Source organism: Acanthisitta chloris, unplaced genomic scaffold (assembly GCF_000695815.1).
Source record: "Acanthisitta chloris isolate BGI_N310 unplaced genomic scaffold, ASM69581v1 scaffold15209, whole genome shotgun sequence".
Taxonomy (NCBI): Eukaryota; Metazoa; Chordata; class Aves; order Passeriformes; family Acanthisittidae; genus Acanthisitta; species Acanthisitta chloris.
This window is the reverse complement of record NW_008693219.1, coordinates 9,196-23,115: the sequence shown is the minus strand read 5'-3', so window position 1 is coordinate 23,115 and position 13,920 is coordinate 9,196. Positions and strand designations below refer to the sequence as shown.

Genomic DNA, 13,920 nt, shown 5'->3' with positions numbered 1-13,920 from the left:
CCACGTTTCTTGTTGAGGGGAAAAAGACTCCTGAGACAACATCCAAGGATTGTCATTTCTTGGTGGGGTCGAGACATTAGACACCCTCTGTCAAACACTGTCTCCTCTGCTAAGAAGGTATCTACCCACAGCTCTTAGACTCACTGCTCAGCTGGCCCTTCTCAAGGGTGTGCTGGGGTCAGACATTCCGAAGTCTGAGTCCTGGAGAAGCAGCACAGGTCTGGCAAAGAGGGACACAACTCATCTCTGTGTAGCTGGGCTATCCTGTTCTCACGGGGGCTCCATGAAGATTGTAAAATCATAGAATTTTAGGGGTTGGAATGGACCTTACAGATCATCTAGTCCCAACCCCCTGCCCTGGGCAGGGACACCTCCCACCAGAGCAGGTTGCTCAAGGCTCATCCAACCTGGCTGTGAACACTGCCAGGGTTGGGGCAGCCACAGCCTCCCTGGGCAACCTGTGCCAGTGTCTCACAGATGGGAAAGGGGATGAGGAAACAAGGGCAGTAGTAGAAGTGAGTGGGGAAGGGGGCAGAGCACTGGCACACTCAAAGCAGGGACTGGAAGTACCAGGTATGAGAGAGGAAAAATGGGCATAGATAGGCAGAGAAGAGGAAGTGAAGTTAAGCTGCAGAGCCCACGGTGAACTGCTGTGAGTTTATATTCATTTCCAGAATCTGCTGTTTATTTTGTTGGCCTAGGCTTTCCCTTTGTGCCAACCTGGGGCAGGGCTTTCCCTTCCCTGAGAGACACTGAGGGTTGCAGTGGCCCAGAAAACAGCAGTGCCCATGTGCCACAGCCCCACCCCAAGTGATGTGGTGGCTCTGGGCTGGAAAGGGTGTGTGGGAGAGCAGAAGTCTGTGAAGCTGAGGCTCCCTGCTCCAAGTGGCAGGCTGGGGTTTGGGGCAGTCCTATAAGTGCAGGCAGAGCTGTAGGAGCCAGGATTTGGCTGGGCAGGTAAGTGGTGTGAGAGGGTAGGGGCATGGAAAGAGGTGAGTCAGGTGAAGAAGGAAGTGGAGACAGATGAAACTGCTCCTCTGTTATGAACTCACTGACTGACTGTTTTTTTCTCCGTTTGTAGCGTATCAGGCCACACAGCAGTACTCCTCTGGAACAGGGGGACCAGCCCTCTATCAGCCTCAGCAGCCTATCGCTGTCCCTGCTTCAGCCTCTTACCCTAACCCTGCCCCTAACACCACCTCTCCCTACCTGCCCTCTGCCCCTGCCCACTCCATGCCCTCCCCGCTGTACCCCGGGCAGCCTCAACCCTCCCCAACCAGCCTGAATCCCGTCTCTTCCTTCCCTGGTCCTTCTTCTGGCACATCCTTTCAGCATGGCAGGCCAGGACTTCCAGCAACTTCTGTGGCTTATGCATTACCTACTGGACCAACAGGTACTCTGCCTGCAACCAGTGACCTTCCTGCATCGCAGAGAACAGGTCTGCGCTTGGACCGGGGGGGCAGGCAGGGAGGGGGGGAGGGCTCACTGCAGTATGCACCTTTTCCTTGTGAATGCTCTGTACAAAGTTTGCTTTTGCTTAGAGATCAGTTCAAAGCATTTCTAGAACACTTCATCATCCCTGTGCATCTCTGGCAGTGATAGCCCATATTGCTGCAGTGAGCTGAGCAGTGTAAGAAGTTATTTTTCTCTCATGAGTCAGACCTTGCCACAATCACAGAGCTTTTGCCTTGCTCAAGACAGAATGCTACAGCATTGTCCTGTTTTGAGGCCATGAGTGGCTAGTGGCACAGTTTTAACCTCGTGAGTTTGGCATCAAAACCTGCTCTGGGGCTGGAGAGCCAAATACAAAAACGAGCAAGTTTTCCTAGTTGCTGTAGACAAGATGATCCCAATTCTCCTCACAGAATGATTTTGCCAATGTAATTTGTCTCTGTGTCCCTGGTTTTTGAGCAGCCTTTCAAGCCCAATATTGGCAGCATATTTAATTCAAACAGCATTTCCTGTGGCATCAGCTAACTTCCATTATTTTGTCTCTACCCACTTAGTGCAGTGGTATTTACTGTAGCCGTGAGTGCCTTAAAAGACAATCAGAAGTGATTTAGAAATGCTTTGAAATGTCTCTTTGCTGAATGTCAATTAAAAGCATGTGTGTGTGGCTGACACAAGAGCACATTTGAGCATGCTTGGTGAGAGAACACTCACTGAGGTGGGGCTGGATGTCTGCTTGTGGCTTCTAGGTGTCACTGTTTGCTCTGGGACAGTGACCTCTCTTGCCATAACAAACCTGTCTCTTCACTTAGCAGCCTGTGAAGCAGCAGCTTTGCATGTGTCAGTGCAGGAAGTATGAGCCAGTCCTTTTCTAAACCTGGTCACAAACATAGTTCACATCCAGGTGGTGCAGCTGAAGAGTCAAGGACCAGATCTGGGAAGCAGAGAGTGGAGGGAATGTTAGGCAAGGTTTGAGGGATGTTTCAGGGGTGTTGACTCTGCTGGCAGGCCCTAATGAACCACTGTGATTCCCCCTCTTATTTTAAAAGTCTGTTGGGGCGAAGAAGTGCAGAAAAGGCATTTTGCAGCATAAGTCTTATGAGTAGGTGCTCCTGGTGTCAGTTAGGCTGGCAGCTCACACCTCTCATGGCATTGCCTTCACACACCCCCTTGTGTTTTGGGGAGAAGTGGTCTTTTTCTCTGTCACAAAACAAGGCTGGTGTAGGGTTGCAAGAGGAGAAAAGACCTTTTTCCTCCATCATGCAGCCAGATTTGGTGTTCTCTCTGTTCTTGGAGATGCTGTACCGACCTCTCCTGAGCCCATGTTACAGGGTATATCAGACTTTAATTTGCAAGCCAGAGGAATTATTAAAATGATCAGAGAAAGAGGAGATGGATAGGGTTCTAGGCCTGGACTGTCAAACAGCACATTATAATGCAGACAGCATAGCTTCTGCACCTCCAAATAAATGCAAGGAACAAGAACATTGTTCTTTCTTATCCATTTTACTACTCAACTTGCGTCACTGGCAGCACTTCAGATTGTGCAGGGAAGTCACATAGCCCGTGTGGTGTGCTCAGAGTGGGTGAAGCTCTATGCTCTGGACAGTAGGAATTAGGAACATTAATTATTTGTCAAAGGATGTAATCCACACAGATAGTTGTTTAACAACTCCTGCCTATGTCATTTTAATACAAGGGCATTGAAGCATTTGTTACCTTCATTGCCTTGCCAGATTTCCCATTCATTTTAGGCTTATTATAAAACTCAGAACTATCAATGCTGCTTATGTTTTTCCCAGCAGCTGTGGTGAGAAGGTAGCCAGTACAAAGTGTCAAACCTTCAGGAACCCAAACTGCCTGCAGCTGGAGAGCTATGGAAAAAAAGACAGGGTATCTGAAGAGCACACTCTGTTCTCTTCCCGTGTTTAATTACACCTTTCAACAAGCATACAAACAAGAAGGTCAAAAGCTTTGGTTTGTAAATGCAGAAACAACAGTGTACATGCTTAATATGCTTAACTGCCAACATATTTTCTGAGCAGCTGCATCGCTTAGTGAAGGATGCCTTGGCACAACGTCCCCTAGACCCAAAAAAGTCTGAAGCTAGAAGTAGATCTCACCTGTAACTCTGAATGTTCTAGTGCAGAGTGTTTAGTGATGCTGATCTTGGCTTTGAAGTGATTTGCTTTTGTGTGTGCTGATGATCTAACCTGGGAACACCATGTTTCACTTTGCAAATGGGATTCAGTTAAGGTACTGGTGAGAGAGGGAGGAAAAAAGATCTCAGATTTGATGTCTGGAAAAGACACCTGACCTTTGAGCTGGCTTGGATTTAAAGATGCACTTAAAGAAACAGTTCTATAAATGTCTTCTGTTGCTTGCAAATGCTTCACATACAACATCAGTATGTTAAGCTGTTCTTGGAGTTTCAATAAACAAGAAAAGCCCACATTTAATTCAATTTTTAACCTCTCTTGCTTAGTTTTGTGATAGATCTTTGAACCTGCTTTCAAAGGAGTTTTAATTTTCAGCATATTAAATTTTGTTTAAAATGTGATAGATCAATTCTGGGCTAAAGGAAGGGTTTGCACCAAAGCTATAAACACATCAGACTAACCCTAGGGATGAGAGTTATCCCCAGAGTTCTTCTTTGAAGTGGTGAAGGCTTTACTGACTGTTTTGCTGTTTGGATTTGTTGCTCAGTCTGAGCAGGCAACATGTCTTTTTGTCTGAGTGTAAAGCTGCTGTGTAAACATAGTTCTGTTGCTGGGCTGCATGGAGTTGAGAGTGTGCTTTGATTGGGGAAAATACTTGGGATATTCACCTTAAAGTCAAATACTTTAAGCATCTCTTGAAAAGCTTTCTGGAACAGCACAACAATGTGGAGAAGATTATTGCTAAGAGTAATGGTCTGTCTGCACTGGAATAGAAAATGAGAACATCAGAAGAGATAAGAAAATGGGCCAGAACTCTGCAACGTTTGTTAGAAACAACTAGAAACACTGCTTTGCTGCATGGAAAGAGCAACAGCCTTGTGTTCAGGGACAGTGGGCAAAAGCAATTCCACAGAGTGGTTTGAACAAATGACTTGTCTCTAAACTGGCATTGGAATCAGGTTAGGTGTTTTTTCACCTGACTTCTCATGCTTATTGAAACTAAATTGCTAATCAAAAATTACAGACCAAATGTTCTATTCTTTTTGAAGAATATCCTTTTTTAGTTCTCTTTGCATTTTATCTGCAGAAAACCTACCAACTCAAGACCAGGCCTGTCCCTTCACAGGTGAACTAGGTACCACCTAACCTGAAAATAATTACAGCCACTGCGTTAATTGAACAGACATCAGTAATTCATACGTTCATCAGAGAACATTAAGTGTGATGCTGTTTGCCAATTAGACTTGAATCAAATCAATTTTTAATTCCTTAATTAAAACCAATAACAACATATCTGGAGTTTTTAACCACAGAAACAAATTCTGTTTTTCCATTTTTTTTTTTAAAAAAAAAAGCAAATTATTCCAGGAAATTAACAGCAGTAACAGTCTGGGAGATCTTCTTCATGTGTTACCCCTATCAGCACTGCAGCAGTATCTGAAGTACTCCGGGATTTTCTGGGTAGGGAGGAATTAGAGGAGCCCTGGGGGTACATGGCTGCCAGGAGATGGCACTGCCTTTAGTTAAAGAGTAAGCAGATGTGAAAGGGGCTTTAATTTGTTTTTCATTTACCCCTTTTAACATGCTCTGGATGTGGAACTCGTTTAACAAAAGGTCAGGAGCAAACGAAATTTCAGCTTAATTGAGCAAATTCTGCAGTGATGTTAAGCTCTGCTGCCTAAGGTAAATTTGTAATCTGCTAAGTGAAAAACACTGTGGTGAAAAAGTCCATTGAGCAGGGATTTGGTTTTGTTGGCTTTTTGTGGCTTTGTGCAATAAATCCTGATTACTCGGCGCGGCCGCGGTAATGCCGAGATGAAATGCTGTGGTCCTGGTGACGTGTGTGCCGTGATGGCATGGGCAGCTATTTCTAATGCACTAATGGGAGCTTGGGGGTACAAATCTTGCAGCTGCACAGACCTTGCTGTCTTAGAAGAGCAGAACAACACCCCAGACTTGGAGCGAATCTGCTCAGATATCCTCTGCTTCTTCCAGTGTCAAACAAATCGCCCTTGGTGCAGACAGCTAGATTTTCCCACCTTGCTCAAGCAGCTCTGCTTTGGGAAGCAAAGCACCTAAAAACATGCTGTAGCTGACAAGGGGAAACCTGGGTGGGTTTATGGCTCTTTTGTATCTCTCTGGGGTGGTTGGGTAAATCTGGCCTGAAATGTTTAAGGCTCCTGTTGCCTCTTATGCCTGTCATGTTTGAGCTGTCTTCACATCTACAGTCTGTGCAGCAGAGCTGTGTTTTGGGCATGGTAGGTCACTGCCTGCCTTTTCAAAGGGCATGTCTGCTCAAAGCTTTTTTTTTTGTGTGTTTTTTCTCTCCTGCAAGAAAAGAAAAAGTTAATAATTAAGTTATTAACTTGAGAACAGTTGGTCAAGATGCCAAACATGCACAGTGGGTGCAGAGCCCAAAAAGTCTGTTGGCAGGGGTGTTGGGAGGCTCTGGCTGGCACAGGAGCTGTTCTAGCCCTCAAGGAAGGGCAGAGGAGCAGGCAGGTGAGGGCAGGCTCTAGAGCTGTGGCAGGGAGCTGGCCCAGCTGAACTCAAGAAGGCATCACTGTCCTCCTCCAAGGCACTCACAGTCTCTGTTTTCTTTGTCCTAGGACCTCAGAACGGCTGGAACGACCCTCCCACCCTGAACAGAGCTGCCAAGAAGAAGAAGGTACTCTAGGAAATCCTTCCTCAACACAATCGAGTGCTGATCACTTGAAAAAGCAATGGTTTAAGCTGTTCCTGGGAAACTTCTTGGCAGGAGAAGGAAAGAGAAGGGAGGCACTCACAGTCTCTGTTTTCTTTGTCCTAGGACCTCAGAACGGCTGGAACGACCCTCCCACCCTGAACAGAGCTGCCAAGAAGAAGAAGGTACTCTAGGAAATCCTTCCTCAACACAATCGAGTGCTGATCACTTGAAAAAGCAATGGTTTAAGCTGTTCCTGGGAAACTTCTTGGCAGGAGAAGGAAAGAGAAGGGTTAGCAAAGCAACACCTCATGATCAGGAATGGCCTTTATGCCTCTCCAGTATGCATTATCTCTCTCAAAATATTTAAGCCTCTAAAGAGGTAGTGGCTTTTTGCTAAAGTTGTGGTTGTTAATAACAACATTGATCCTGGTTTGAAGGAAATACTTCTGACTGTTTTCATCTGCAATAAAGCAGCTGAGTTTTGCCAGAGATGATGCTTAGGCGAAATGATGAGGCTGTGCAAAGTGTTGTAGATTATTGACTTTGCCGGAGCTGAAAGCAATTTATCCTGATTAAGGGTCTGACCCTGAGAGATCTGTTGAGAGTAAGACAATTTTCATGATGGAGATAATGTAGTTTTGTAAAACGGATTTAGATTGCACTAGGGCAGAATAACTGGGGACACTTGGCATGGAGCAGAGTGAGCCTTTTCATCCCCTGGTGCTGCTGTAAGTCTGGTGTATCTCCACAGCAGTCACTGTCATCTGCCTCTTGCTGACCCTGATGCATTTGGGAAGCAAGAGTTATTCTGGAGCACAGAAAATGTGGGGAGGGGAAAAAAAGGGTTCAAGCAGGCAAGATAAAGTCTGAGTTAAGGTGAAGGCAGAACTCTCCCTTACCGTTTGGGTTTTGATCTCTGCAGTTGAAGATTAAGAAGCTTTTGGAGAATGGACAGAGGACACACTGTGCTCCTGAGTGCCCCAGTGCTGGGATGTTTGTCCCACAGCAACCTGCATGTTGCCTTTCAGGGCTTCAGGCTCTGAAGTAGAAGGAAGAAAGCTGTCAGAATAACGGCTGAGCCTGAGATCTCAAGAAGCAGCTTTCTGCAAACAAGGGTTTTTCTACTGCTGTGTGTGTGTGCCACAGCCAGAATTTTTGCCATAGCCAAGGCTTGAGGGTTGGCTCCCTTCTAAATGAGTTGTGTTCATTGCATTCCCTGTTGGTGTTGAACAGATCTGTCAGTCGTGGTTCTGTGTTTGTTTCCCTTATGTCCACTGTCTGAGGGGGTGGTTTGGGATATTATAAAATGACTCACCACATGGGCTGTTATAAAATAGAAGAAACATCTGGCATCTCAAGCCATAATTTTCAACTGTTTTCCTCCTAACTAAGAATTTATTCACCACTCAAAAATTTATTGCTGTGATTCATTCATAAGTGATTTTGGTGCTGCATTGGGAATATTACTTTTTTGCTGTCCCAAACCACTAGCTTAATTCTAGCATCATTCATTCAGGGTTCTGTAATCTTTCTGTTTCTTCCATGTTCACCCAAAGAAATGCTCACATTCCCATAGAAACATTTTGTTTGGGTTCCTGTGTGATGTGTAGCAGAGGCCGGTAGCTCATTTTGTTGTTTCTTCCCTCTACCAAATGTTTCTGAATGTAGAGACTGGCAGATGCTTAGGGATGAATCTGAAATGCAGCTGTAATCTGCCTTAGTGCAAACCTGTGTGCCAGAAGCTTGAAAGGCTTTCAGAAGCTTTATTGGAGCTGTGACCTACGTACTGCATGGACAAAAATACACCCCTGAAAGTGAGACACACAAAAATCTAAATATAATGACCCGATAGTAAGAATAGATGTAGGTGTGGGTTAGTTTTCTCTTTTATTAGTGGTGGTCTGACCAAACCTCTGCTTTGTGCCCTTGGCAGAGGGAGAGTGGCTCTGGCTTGAGGTGGCTGCACAGTTTCTGTGGCCAGGGGCAGGCTGGGCAACACTGCTCCTGCTCTGTGTGGGAGGACAGGACTGGAAACACTGGACAATACTGCTGCCCCAAGGCACTTATTACTGTGCAGCCAGGGGAATGGATTTATTTAGCCAGAGTGAAATCCTGTGTTGCCACCACTGTTATTTCTGTATCCAGAGCTCTCAATTACCATGGGTTGGGTAGTCTGTAAGAACTGAGTGTTGTGCTCTGCCTGTAGCAGCCACAGCAACATAAATGCACTGTTTATTGTTGGGTTTTTTCCCCTCCAGGTCCCTGATAACTTCCTGCCCCCAGTGCCCATCACTTCCCCCATCATGAACCCGCTGGCGGATCCGCAGTCTCAGATGCAGCAGCCTCCAGCTCCAGCACCACCCACTGGTGCCCCCAGTTTCCAGCCCCCACACCTCCCTGCAGGGCAGCTGGTGCTGCAGGGTGGCTACCCACCTGCTTCCCAGCCCCTGGGGCCATCCATCCTGCCACCTTCTGTTTCCAAACCCAGCACGGAGGGAGCCCCTGGAGCCCCAATCGGCAATGCCATTCAGGTAACGTAGCCCCAGCACTGCCTGGGTTTGGTTTGTCTGTCACTGGATGCTCTTGGCCAGGCATTTCTTGTACCTGCAAAGTGCACTGCAGAGTTTTTAGTCACTAGTTTTGCACCCTGCTGGCATTTCGCTGCTGTAATCTCCACCTAGGCACTACCTTTTTGCAGTTGATACTATAGTCAGTATGGGCCAACAAGCTGCTTCCTTCTGCAACTTCACAGCTTTCCAGAGGGAGCAACAGCAGGTGCTGATAATGTCACCTCCACACACCCACAGAGGAAGAAATAGGAGTTGTGCCAAGCTAGCTAATAATGCTACTTGGTTTAGTTGAAAACAACATGTGGGCATGGTGACCTGGAAAAGCCTCACCTGGTTCTCTTTTTCTCAGCATGTGCAGGCACTGCCAACAGAGAAGATTACCAAGAAGCCCATCCCTGAGGAGCACCTTATTCTGAAGACCACGTTTGAAGCTCTTATCCAGAGGTGCCTGCTGTCTGCCTCTGATCCGGTAGGTCACTGCTCTGTTCCCAGAGTATCCCTGTGTTTGGGTGGACGTGCTGGTACCTGCAGCATGGGCAGCAATCCCAACCTCTCCCCTGATCCCTTTAAAGGCTGCTTTGAGCAGCCATGAGCACCATGTGCTTGTTGGATGTGGAAATTGAGGCCAAAGCACAGCCCAGCTGCATGAGCACTTTGAGTCTTGGAGCTCTCAGCATGGGCAGAGCCTGGTGATGCTGTTTCTGGGCAGGGAATTTAGCCCATTGCTGCCCCTGTGCTGCTCTCCTCAGGGAAGGAGGGTTAGAATTGATTTTGATGTTGACGGTTAAAATTCTAAAACCTTCAGAGAGAGCTGTCCTCCTTTCTGTCAAGTGATCCATGTGGATCCAAGTGATCCATTCCTGGTGTATTTGCTTAATTGCTTTGTATTCAGAGCAGGAAGCAGCTGCTATTATGCCAGGTCTGAGATGAGGCTCACATACATGAGCACATGCCTCAGGTTTTGATCTGTGATTTCTGATAACAAACTCATTTCCAAAGGAAGCAATTGTTAGGAGAGGAGTGGAGTGTTAGCAGCTTTAACACAGCCCCTGGAGCTGGATAGGAAAAACATTTCCCATGGCAGCCAGTGCTTTCTAAGTGAGCCATCCCTCTCAAAGCTGCTTATTTCTTTCTGGTGGTCAGTAAATAACATGCTACCCCACAACCCAGCTGCTGACTGTTCAGCTCATGCCTGCCACATGCTTAGAGCTGCTTGATGAAGGACAGGCTGGAGATGTGCAGAGAGTTTTGTGCACTCAGTGTGCTTGGTTAGCAGCACAGACTTGTGCTCCTGTTACACAGACTGGGAGCCTAGCTGTCTGAAGGCTCTGTGGCACTGCCTGTGGGATATATTGGGCATTTGGTGTCACTTCTGCCTTCTGTCTGCTCTACAATTTCAGCTGGCTCTGTGGTTTTGACTTGGCATTTGCATGTATGTGCTCCTCCTTTTCCCTTTGTGCCTCAGCACTGCAGTTTCAGGGTAGGCTTACCTACATACTCCCTTACAGAAGCTTTTTGAGTCCATAGACCTCAAGGTTCAGTAGCATTCAATTGCTCAAAATCCTTTCTTCAAAGGTTAGGCTGTAGAATGCACATATACATATTCAGATATATATATATATATATAGTATACTGCACTCCCTTTTGACCTTTTCTTCCTCTGATTGCCCCTTCTCCCAGACCAGCTAAGAAGGCAAAAGCTGCTGCTCACATCTGCACCTAGGGATTGCTTTTCTGCTCTGCCAACACATTTTCCCTGCTTCTTGTTAAGTGTCTCTGATTTTCTTAGGCAGAGCAAGTGTTTCAGCACACAGACACCACCCTGACTGTATACATCAGTTATTGTCAGAACAAATACAGACACTACTCAGTTAGTACATTCTAGAGGGGAAAATGGGAACAGGAAGCAAAGAGTGAGGAGAACAACCAGTTTGCACTTCCACCTCATTTCTTGGGCTGGAGGGATGTCTTGCTGCTTAGTAAACACAATTTATTCCTCTTTGCACTAGCTGACCATCTGTAAAATGAAAACAGCATGTGCACCTTCTCATAGGTTTTGAAACAAGTGTTCTGAAGTCACAGATCTAAGTGTCAGACAGTCTACAAGAACTAGCCAGTTTATCTGCTCTTCCTGGGCTACTTTTTCCTTACCTATCTCAGTTCCTTGACAACATAACTACTGCTGAGGAGTTTTCCACATGTGGCCCGAGATCAGTGTGCTCTGTTCTCTTTTTTTATGTCCTCTGCCATCTGAACAGCTTTCCCTAATTTCCAGCACAGCAGGCAGCCATCAAGCTGCCTTACCCCTGAGCTATAGCATTCCCATAGGCTTTGTTATTTTCTCTCTGGGCAATTATTTAATCCAGAGAAACATTTCCAGTTGCCAGGGAAAATGACACTATTCTAAGTGAAGATGGAGTGATGTGCATACTGATTCATGAGGAGGAAGTTCCATTGCTCTTGTGCTATTTCTGCTGCTGTTGACCACCAGCTTTTTTGTGCTCCTGCAATTGTAACCTTGATGCTTTATTACTGTTTTATTATTCTGAATTACAATCTACAGTTTCTGTAGATGTTTGTTTTAAAAAAAATGTGGATAAAATCATTTCTCCAGTACCTGCAGGTCCTGGGGGAATATACTGGGGTTATTTTAAGAGCCTTTGGTGGCAAAATAACTCCAGGCACATCAGTGGGTGGTTTACTCTATAAAAGCTGTGAAAACACAAAGGATCTGTAAGGACAGTTTGGGTTAGGCTATTAGTTTTTATGTTGACATTTACAAATAAATTCCTGGCTTTACTAAGCACATGGTGAAAAATATAATTAGCATTTGCCATAAATGATGACTGAGTTATACATACTTAGACTTCAGTGTCTGCATGTGTCCTTAAGCTCTCATTGACATTGCTGGATACTTGATTCCAGTAAGAATTTTATCCAGCTACCATTATGTTTTGCCAGTGAACCTTAGGAAGAAAACTGCTGCAGCTCAGAATTCTGTCACTTATCAGCTATACCACTGGGTTTTGCAAATGACCAGTGGCCTTTGGGATGCACCTCTACAGTTTCCTGTTCTCTGTAGCAAATTAGAGCAGTTAACATGTGGAGAACTACAGTCACAGCACCTGGTCTTTCCTAGCAAAATCAGGGGAGAAAAGCACAAAGAAATTAACTGTTAGGAATTTGATGGGCTGCATGGACCTCTTTGCAATCAGATCAGATCAATATTGTTTTCTTAAAATCACTGTGTTTTAATGTATTTATTTCTCTTGCAGCAAACCAAGAGGAAACTGGATGATGCAAATAAACGCCTGGAGTTTCTATATGACAAACTTAGGGAACAGACAGTAAGTTCTGTTTTACTCCCTCCCTCCCCGCAAATAAAATATTGCCAATTCATAGGTGGTGTGGACCTCTCTGCAGTATGGAGCAGGTGCTTGTTCTTTCTTTGGGAATGTGCTTCAGATGCATTTATTGATCTTTGCATGGATTTCCTAGAAAAGGGCTAGGTGTAGCCTGCTTGGCCCCAAATGCCTCTGCAGACTTTACAGTGTTTTGGGGTTATGTTGTGAGTCTTAATGGTGACTGTGCTGAGCCTAAGAGCAGAGCTCCTTGCAGCAGGCACTGTTTGTCTGCTCCCAGCAGGAAGAGAGACACACAGCTTGGGGTCAAAAAAGAACCCAGGGGACCTAGATGTTGGGGCTTCACTGGAAGACAGATGTGCAAGTACTTTTGAAGATATGATCATTTTTCCAAAGCCTTCCAGGGTATCTGTGGCAGAATAAAGGACTGTGCTTAGATGTCTTAGTACTTCAGGATTAGAGTGATCTAATCCTGTTTTGTCAGGCCATGTTTACTGAGAAATTAGCTTTGCCCCAAAGGCATAAAAGCTCAGTAGGTTTTTCATGTGCCACAGTCTGTCACAGCAGGTCTCTCAGCCTGGGGAATTGCATCCAGGGGCTGGCAGAGAAGCCTTGCAGGGCTCAGCAGTACTACAGGGAAGGTATGTTCTGGTTGATGTCTACTGTTAGACTTCCCAGTGACTGTTCCCAGTGTGATGCAGCTGTGAAGGCTATCTCTAAAGAAAGGACCTAATTGCTGCACCTTCCCGAAGGTGCTACACTCAGAATCTGTTTTTCTAGTACTAGTGGGGGGGGTTTTTTTAGTGCTGTTTTTCCTTTTTGCTGATCAGCCTTGCCTGGCTTCCTTGCAGCTCTCTCCAACCATCATTAGTGGTTTGCACAACATTGTGAAGAGCATTGAGACCCGAAACTACCAGGAAGGACTGAACATCCACACACACATCGTCAGCACCAGCAACTTCAGCGAGACCTCTGCTTTCATGCCAGTTCTGAAAGTTGTCCTCACCCAGGCCAATAAGCTGGGGGTGTGAAGTAGCCCTGCACACTTACTTGCAAAGCCTTGATGGTTGCTGTTCCAAAGAAGTGCATTTCTACAGCAGAACATGCAGGAAATGGACCAAACTCTTGTCCTCACAGCATGTCGCGGTAGAGCGCTGACAAACGGCATTGCACCCTCCCTGCAAAAAAAAATACTTCGTTCTAGAAGGGCTATGGAGCCCTGGTGCTTTTCTTTTAATCCTTTTCCCATCCCTAATGATTCGCATCTGCAAATAGTGTATTTAATGGATGATGTCTCATGTTGTCAGTTTTTAGATGCATGTTATACTGCTCAACAGCGGCTTTTAATAACAGATGTACGTGTTAAACCAACAGGATAGGTTGTGTATCAGACCCTAAACCAGAATATTTCCTTCCACCCCACCATTCCTTGTCTACCAGATTAAAACCAGTCTGATCATGTTATAAGTGTATTTGGTCTCTCATTTTATGAAGCTGCTTGCAGTTCTCTTATAACAATTTACATGTGAAGTTGCTTAATTGTGCACTGGGGCAAATGAGTTAAATAAAGGCTAATGTGATATTTTCAATAAATGGAAGTTTATTAAAATGTGTCTTTATGAAGTGCAATGTAGAGATTTGGAACCTGGAGTACAGTGGGGCTGCTTTCTGTTGTGTCCTGGGCATGAGGATAT

At 45.5% G+C, this 13,920-nt stretch overlaps 1 protein-coding gene across 4 annotated transcripts in view; it reads left to right on the top strand.

Annotated features, from left to right (window-relative positions):
• SEC31A (SEC31 homolog A (S. cerevisiae)) overlaps nt 1-13,693 on the top strand; it is a 42,755-nt gene extending 29,062 nt beyond the window's left edge. For 2 of the 4 annotated variants that reach the window (XM_009083004.1, XM_009083002.1), the window contains 6 exons: nt 1,082-1,393; nt 6,218-6,276; nt 8,553-8,825; nt 9,214-9,333; nt 12,140-12,211; nt 13,078-13,693. In XM_009083004.1, the coding sequence (XP_009081252.1) occupies nt 1,082-1,393; nt 6,218-6,276; nt 8,553-8,825; nt 9,214-9,333; nt 12,140-12,211; nt 13,078-13,257 (1,016 nt within the window). In that variant the 3' untranslated portion in view covers nt 13,258-13,693. Of the gene's footprint in view, nt 1-1,081; nt 1,439-6,217; nt 6,277-8,552; nt 8,826-9,213; nt 9,334-12,139; nt 12,212-13,077 lie in introns of all 4 variants that reach the window. The other 2 variants (XM_009083003.1, XM_009083005.1) reach the window with 2 other exon arrangements.
• The last annotated feature ends 227 nt before the right edge of the window (nt 13,694-13,920 follow it).